The sequence below is a fragment of the Pygoscelis adeliae genome, unplaced genomic scaffold, assembly GCF_000699105.1.
Source record: "Pygoscelis adeliae isolate BGI_AS28 unplaced genomic scaffold, ASM69910v1 Scaffold1383, whole genome shotgun sequence".
NCBI classification, from domain to species: domain Eukaryota; kingdom Metazoa; phylum Chordata; class Aves; order Sphenisciformes; family Spheniscidae; genus Pygoscelis; species Pygoscelis adeliae.
The window spans coordinates 6,002-13,990 of record NW_008824443.1 but is presented as its reverse complement, the minus strand read 5'-3'; the positions used below and the strand labels follow the sequence as shown (position 1 = coordinate 13,990).

The following is a 7,989-nucleotide window of genomic DNA, read 5'->3' as shown; positions in this document are numbered from 1 at the left end:
TTCGCACTCACTCCAGCAGTTCGGATCTACTTTAGAGCCCCTCGTCCCTGCCATCCAGACCACATTTGGCCAGAGGATAAATTGACTCTCCTCAGGAGTCCGACCCTCTGTGTTTCCTAGATGACAGTTACAAAAGACGCAGTCAAGCATTACAGTCGTCTGAGGCAAGTCACATTCGGATCACAATAGATTTTTTTTTTGTTTTTTTAAACCTTATCATAAGAGGAAATCAAGCTGGCATTAAAAGAGTAAATACACTGGACTCTGAGGGGAAAAAAAAAAACAAAAAACAAACTTACTTCAATTAAATGCTTCACTACACAACACTCCAAAGCACTCTATGTTCTCTTACATCACCATCAAGAAACTTCAATGTCCAGTACAGACAACACTACAAGGAAAATTAATGGTTTACATTTGGAGGATGGAATGAACGAACCGCTCCTTACTCTGCTACACCCTGAATGCAACAAACTGGCAGGTGGAGGCCTGCGAGCACCGCTCCCCGCTTGTAACACGTTCGCTTGTTACACCATCGCTCTGCACCGCGGGGATGAGCGCAGCTCCTTGACCCGAGATGCCCCGTGGTTTTGGCCGAGCCCTTCGGGTCAAGGGCTTACGCCGACCCAGCGCCAAACGCTTCGAGGCCACTCTAGCTGCGGCCTCCGGGTGCCCCAACGAGCCTTGTGCTAAAAAAGGTTCATTTTTGTGGGCAATGGGAATTTAACTGCCAAAAAACATTGGCGACCGGTGGCCGGCAGACCACGGCTAACAAAAAAATCCAAAGCCTCCCAAGACGTGGACGTGCAAACGGACTCGGTCACAAACTGTACAGCGTGATGGTGATCTGATCGCCGGGAGGGCCAGCGAAATGCAAACCCCGGGTTTAGGGGTCACTTTTTTTTTCCGGCGTTGCCTTGCCAAACGAGGCAAGGAGTATAAAGCCAAAGCAGGTTGGATGCAACTTTTCTAGGAAAGCAGAACAAGCTACTATAAAGGAATCGGCTTACACACCCCTGCTTAATGCCCGACCGTTCAGACTCACGTCGCTGCATGAACAGATGAATGTGTATTCCTGCACTGCCACAACTCTCATTCTTTACTTACTGAAACATAAGGCTGCCTCCATTTAGGAGAGATAACTTAGTTTATTTGCCCTAGGAAATTACTTACGATATTCTTCCGAATGGCGCAAAAGCTGCTTTTATATCTTCAGTTGTAATTTCTGGACTGAGGTCTCCGACAAAGACATGGAAATGGTCTTTTTGGGAAAAAGAGAAAAGAGGATCTTAGTGTTTGAAGACGACCCCCGAACACACGCGCGCGCGCGCGCACACAGAGCATCGCAATCTCGGCTTTCCGGCTATTATTAAAAACTACGTGAAGACTAGAGTTGACTACGAAGCAGAATTTACTGCTGTTCGTAACAGGCCCTTTGCTTGGCAGCGCCACAGAGGCAGCGACTTTAAGGATACTACAGTGACATACGGCATTTACGTTCTGCATTTTACAAACTGCTTTTACGACCAGTCGGCATTTACTGTAGAAAGCCTTGAACTATTTACTTAATGTGCCAAGACCACACGAAAATCGTCCTCTCCGCACGCTAGTGTTAAGCTTCGACACGGGAGGAGGTCGCTAAGCGATTCAAGAATCTGACCAACCGAAACGTCTAGCAGATTCAAGAAACGCAGGGTAACACTCGCTCTGGAGCAGGACGTTATTTGGAACCCAGCCACGGTGGCTGGTTTAACACCATGGGTCGTGAAGAACAAATCAAAAAAATACCTTGCATTGCAACAGTTTGGCTGTTAAAGCATTTGAGTTCCCAAAAGCCAACAGTTTTGGTTGCCCAGCCACTACACCATGTGAATCCGTGAGAATTCAGTGTGTGTGAATCCGTGTGCAAGTGAACTGAGACTGAAGGCAACAGAACGGAAACAGTAATCCCTTCAATTCATACCAGAGCCATAAAAAACACGCACCAAAGCGAGACAAGGGTCCTGTATCTAAGGAGTTTTCCACTACAACGTGTCACGCGCCGGCCTAGCAATATACAGACTCATTTGTACTACAGCAGGTACGAAAGTCTCGAGTCTGGTCGGACGCTGATGTAGTTTAGCCCCACTGGCCTACAGAAACTCAAAGCTTGTCGAGAACAGCAGCGATCCGTAGGCTCGCCGGGAGCGACGGAGCCCCGTTTGGGAAACGGTCTGGATACTCCCAAGGAATGTGTCTGAAGCGGCGCGTGCTGCAGCCTCACAGGGAGCCAACTATTCTGCCTCGATAGCAGGGGACAAGGGGCTTCGGGGCTTTTTGGTTTTGTTTTTTTTTTTTTTACAAGTGCACTCGTAACAAACAGCTGGAGATTAGCACCAGAACCAAAGAGCGGACACTAGATCACTTTCTGACGCTACAGGGAAATGAAAGGGAAGTCTCTCCATAAAAAATAAATTCGTAACGAACAAAACCCCATACATAGCTTCAGGTGGTTAGTGAATACCCTTGAGAGATTTCATTTTATGTTTAAGAAGATACAATTACCTTGTGAACGCTGTGTGTTGACAACGGTACTACCTGATGACAAAGATTAGATTTGTTCTTAAGTTTATTAACACAAACACATTAAATAATATCTTAGGATTACGATCAAAACATTACTGCATATAATTGTACGATGCTTACTCTTTACGTTTAAAAACTACTCGTACAAATCAAACACGTACTCAAAGCGTAAGCGACACTTACTGCTGGTATCTTTCTTCTGGCTGCTGGGGGTCGTCGCCCAGTTCACTTTGACCTCCTGCAAACGTTAGTCGCTCACGTTAGACCGAGCAAATCCCAGCTGAGCTCAGATACCCCCAGCATTCAACTCTTGACACTACAGGGGCACCAGGCGTGGAAGTTTGGGGTGAAAGCTCAAGTTTAAGACACGCTGCTCGGGAGAGGGTTCGTTCTTCCAAGCTGCGTTCCGCTGGTTAAGAGCAAAGACGGTAAACAGACCTGGTCTGGGAGTTTTTGGGTTGGTTTGGTTGGGGTTTTTTTGCAGGGGTGGGGAAGAGAGAGACGCAATAAGGACGGCAGAGTTAAAATCTCCCTTCCGGCCCCCGTCTCTGAGCCCTCCCCGGTTCCACACCCCCACCTCCCTCCGCATTCTTCCTACAACAGTCAAAACAGCTCTTCTTGTCAGTCGTGTCACGTCAAGACCTCTGCCCAAACCGCGTGTCTAACGTCCGCAGCGCATCCACTGCGTCTCAAGTGGTATTTCACCCATGGATATTTCACCCGCGCCACCCGAGACAGCCTGTTTTTCAACTCCAACTCACCCTGTAGACACGACAGCTTACCTTACCCATTATCTTCCGGCCATTCATAGCAGCCAGTGCTGCAGCCGCGTGCCGGTGCTCGTAGAACTCCACGAAACAGTACGGGTCATTTCCAGCTGTCTGATAAAAGAAACAAACACGGGATTGCCGACACAAACCTCTTCAAACTGTGCCCTCGCTATTATACTCTGCTCCTTATTCGTTACGCCTAAATGTCTCAAAATGGATAGGCTTTTTTACTCTACACTGAGACCACAGTCAGTGCGCTAACAACCCTCCAGGGGGTTTCAGTTCCGCTTCAGAAAGGTAAAATTACGGCAAGGAAGAACTCTTCCCATCTCGTCTACCGCACGCCCCCCACCCCGTTCGCTCCCCCTCGCAATACCCACCCATCCTTCGATTTAACACCGGGCACGAGGCAGAAATGATGCCAAAAGCACACGACTGTGATCTCCAGCCTTATTACGTCCCTTTGATGCGGTCACGCCGCATTTCCAGTGGAATTCCGAAACACGCAAGTACGGCCCAAAGCCGCTAGCTACGAGAAACACGAAAATCACTCGGGGAAGGCTCTTACATCCATTATCATTTTGCAGTTTTTGCATGGTCCGATCTGGCTGAACAGCTGGAGGATCAGAGCTTCGGTCACATCCCTTGACAGGTTCCCCACGTACCTGTAGGATCAAATAAAAAGTGAGAAGCCGTCCTGACGCTCCAGTCGGCTCGTCGGTACTGAGCAAACGCGGCGCAAAGCCGTTCCCCGAACACCCAACCCGCCCGGTCAGGCCGTCGAAATGAAGCGTGCGGCAGGACCGTGTCCCGACCCGTGGAGCAACGGGGCAGAAGTGGCTCGGCGACGGCGGGCAGCGACCCCACCTCGCTCCCGCCAAAGGTCTGCGTTTCTAAAATCTCACCCCGGGTTCAAAGCTGAACGGGGAAAGCCAGATACGGACAACTCGACCGACCGAATGGATTTCCACGTTACGAGAACCACACGCAGCCGTCGTTCACCAAGCACCGCTGCCCTAGCAGCTCAGCCCGGTGTTTAGCAAGCACGTTACACGACATTTAGTCAGCTCCTTTTAAAAAAAGGACTCACCGTCTGAAAGCATTAGAGCTGCCTGAACCAACCAAGGGCAAACGTGCTCAAGCGTGGGCATTCCCCCGTCCTCCTCCACGGGAAAGGATCAGCCTCCTCAAGCACAAACAGAACCCGAACCCCTGCTCCGATTTGGGATTGTGGCACCCCACCCACGGGTGTGTGGGGGGGTTTGTTGTTGTTGTTATGCCCAAGTCACAGGATTTTTTTAAAAAAAGCACACGGAGAAACCTCAGCTCCAAAGGTGTGGCAGCACCTCTCCGCAAAGGAACGTTATGTGGCACACCGTGGCCTCTGCAGTGAGAGCCGCAGCCAAATCGCGCTGCTGAAACCACATCAATAAATCAGCAATCCTCCCCCGTCTCCGTGCAAGAGTTAAAAAGATGTTGTAAGAGAACAACAGGGCAGCAAAACCAGCGACTTCTTGCGCTCCTTCTGTTGACAGGAGGCTGTGAACAGCCTTCCTGAAGAGATGGATGCGCTCCAGTATTTGCTTTAGCAGGAGAGAATCGGGGGGAATGAGACACACAGCCTCTGTTTTCCTGTCAGAAATGACCCGGCGAGCCACGTATTAATAATTTGAACAACTATTTTAGGTAGGACTCACAATCGTACTCCTTTTTAAAGTCAACGCACGCTTCACCAGAATCGGGTCGTCACAGGCACCCTCTCGCTCAACAAAGCGGGCAATTCCTGCACTTCTGATGAGGTTTCCTTCAACAGAGGAGGGTTTAGCGTACTGCCATTAAGGCAATTAACTTTGTGCTCGGTAACACCAGGACATTCTACCCCGCATCACGTTCAACCGAGAGTCATAACTAGTGAGACTTCTTTTTCTCTCTTTTTTTTTTTTTAATATTATCGGATAATGAACAAGCCAAGGCACTAGAGCGACGAGACCCTCACGCCACCTTCCAGGTCTAAGTTTATTAACAGTTTATTTGTAACACAAAGTTTCCTAGACACGGTGTCTACACCCTGACCTTTGCACTCGCGCTGGATTTTCACCCCGATAACCGGACGGGCACCTCCCGAAGCCTTCCCTACCCTAACACTGGATTTAGCTGGAAAAAGCAGGATTTAGGCGAGGGATCTCCGACAGACCCATGAATCTCTGCATGGCCAGACCTTTCAAAAGGCATCCTCGAAGGATCAACTGCAGCAAGATATACGTGTACGTACACGTACATAGAGAGACAGCACGTGTGACTGCGTACTGGACGTTGACCTACTCGCTTCCCCACAAAGGTAAAAACACGTCTCGGCTCCTCATGCACAAGACGTGGTCAAGGCATCCCCCAACGGCCACGCCAGCAGCAATGACACACGGAACAAGAGCGTTCTGCAAAACACTGAAAAAGGAGGGGGAATCGTAAAGCGCACCGGCCGTTCAGAAAAAGAGCTCAACATCGTAAAAATTCAGCAGCATTTTTCTCCTGTTATTCGTCAGCGTAACCTCACGACCCCGCAGCTGGGTACATCTGCTCTCTGCGGCCAGCAAGCCTGGAGAGGTTTCCCCAATCCACCGGCTGACAAACGACGACAAAGTCCTGCGATGCTACCAACCGTGCCAGGACCGATGGGAAAAACACAGAGCTGTAACCTCCCCCCCCCGAGCAACAACCCCCCGTGTTCTTTTCTCTGACGCCCTCTCCCCGCGCTACACTCGAGCTGTTTGACCATCCCAACCTTTCCACGGAGTTCCGCCGCAGCTCTCCTTCCGTGTAGCTGGCACACGGGCAGGGTCCAGCGCACCCGGACCTTGTCCTGGACCAGTCAGACAAGAAATAACCGAGGGCCGAGGTGACCCTGCCAGGTAGGGCCAGCTAATTCGGCAGGCGACCTCTCCTACGTGACGGTTCTGTCGTCTCCTGCACCTTTCCCATTCCTCTCTTTCCTGCTAATTGGATTCTCCTTAATGAGTCGGTCGATGTTTCTTTGCAGACTATGGAAGGCAAGCTCTGGAGACAGCTCCGTTTATTCACAGCACATTGATCAGAATGCGGCTTCTCGAAAAAGAGCACCAAACTATCGAGCGTTAGCGCTTCTGCATCTTTTTAGGCACGCAAAGTAAATGAGAAGTACACGTATTCCACAAGTATCTACGTACTTACATGAAAGATACAAACAAGAGGTCTTTGTAAAGTTCAAAAACACTGTCTGCCTTGTAACAAATTTATAATCTCTGCCGTTGAAGAGTGGCTTTCAAGGAAGGTCACCGGCCACGTGAAAATGAGCTGCCTACCCAGGAAATCATTTACATAAGTAATACGGCTCCTAACGTGCTTCGGAACGCCGAGGCTCTAGCACTCCCCTTCAAAGAAACAGATTACGTGGAAATGGCCAAAACAAGAAGCTACCTCCAGCGGGGTCTGGAAACTGTTCCAGAAAAAGGACTTAAACACGCTAAGGGGACTAAAGAAAAAGGCACATGCGTGTTGCAGACCACTTTGGTGGCCCCTCCCGACGCAGCAAGACGACGCAACCCAAGAGGGAGCGCCGTAACCCAGGTCCAGATGGGGTTCCTGTAGCACTACCTACAGAAATCCTCGCGCAAGCAAATATTTAACACACACACGCTTCAGACCCGAGCTGGAGAGAGATTACTTTTAGCCGCACTTTCTTCCTTCAAGCTGCTCGCTCGAAGCCCCATCTGTGCAATTCAGCTCGTGACAATCCTCCGTATGACTTGAGAAAGTCACTCGGAGCGAGGCAGAGAAATACCGTTCCCAGTACGTTGCTCGATAGTCAGTTCCGCAGCCCAGAAACCCGGCCGTGTTTGTGCAATGAGCCGCACGTGCTCAAGGACAGGTAATTTATTCCCTCGAGCACACCCCGTCTACTTGCCGAGACCACTAAACTCCGGACGACGACTTCACTGCGATGGGGGAAACCCATTTTTCTAAATAAACACGTAAATACGCCAACAGGTCTGACCCATGTTTGCAGACGCCAAGAATAGTTCCAAAAACGCGCGTACTGGAAAGACAACGGGATCGTACACGCAGGGAGGCTGACAGAGTGTTTACCGCTCAGGAGAGCCTGGACCAGAGGAGCTGGCGTAAGTCACGTAAGAGCCCTGTTTTCCTGCAGTCACTCATTTAGCAACCCCTGGGGTAGGTGCAGCCGTCGGCCAAGGGCAAAACTTTCCCCTCACCTTGGAAAGACTCCTCTCCCTCCTGTCTTTCCTCCCCTCAACTCCCGTACTGAAACAGAGACCAAAGCTTAGGCAGAGGTGGAACGGAAGGACCGGAGGCTGCGATTTCCCTGACCTACACGGGGGAAACCACTCCAGATAACGCCTGCCAGAGGAAAGGAGAGAAACGCACACGTGAGACGCGCACCGGAGCTCTCCTCTGCCTTGCACCGCGAGCACCAGCCGACCGAAACCCCCCTGACAGCGGCGGGCGTCAGCTGCCCAACACCACCAGAGAAGTTGCCTGTAATTAAGGGACCCCATTTATGATTTTAACGAGGCGAGGAGCCGCCCTGCAGCTACCGTTAGTTCCTGGGGAAACAACAGGCTCGCAGCGTGCTTCGACCACTTGGGGAGGCGGCGATTTC

The 7,989-nt window shown here is 50.6% G+C and overlaps 2 protein-coding genes across 2 annotated transcripts in view; one reads left to right on the top strand and one right to left on the bottom strand.

The window, feature by feature from the left end:
* Positions 1-4,008, bottom strand: part of TIA1 (TIA1 cytotoxic granule-associated RNA binding protein) — a gene marked incomplete at its 5' end in the record, with an annotated part of 9,463 nt that extends 5,455 nt beyond the window's left edge. Inside the window, 5 exon segments of the mRNA XM_009320941.1 lie at positions 1,174-1,261; positions 2,545-2,577; positions 2,749-2,803; positions 3,348-3,446; positions 3,904-4,008. Of these exon segments, the coding sequence (XP_009319216.1) occupies positions 1,174-1,261; positions 2,545-2,577; positions 2,749-2,803; positions 3,348-3,446; positions 3,904-4,008 (380 nt within the window).
* A 112-nt stretch (positions 4,009-4,120) lies between these two features.
* The window catches only part of PCYOX1 (prenylcysteine oxidase 1), a 9,852-nt gene continuing 5,983 nt past the window's right edge, over positions 4,121-7,989 (top strand). The window contains exon 1 of the mRNA XM_009320940.1: positions 4,121-4,127. Within this exon, the coding sequence (XP_009319215.1) occupies positions 4,121-4,127 (7 nt within the window). The remainder of the gene's footprint in view (positions 4,128-7,989) is intronic.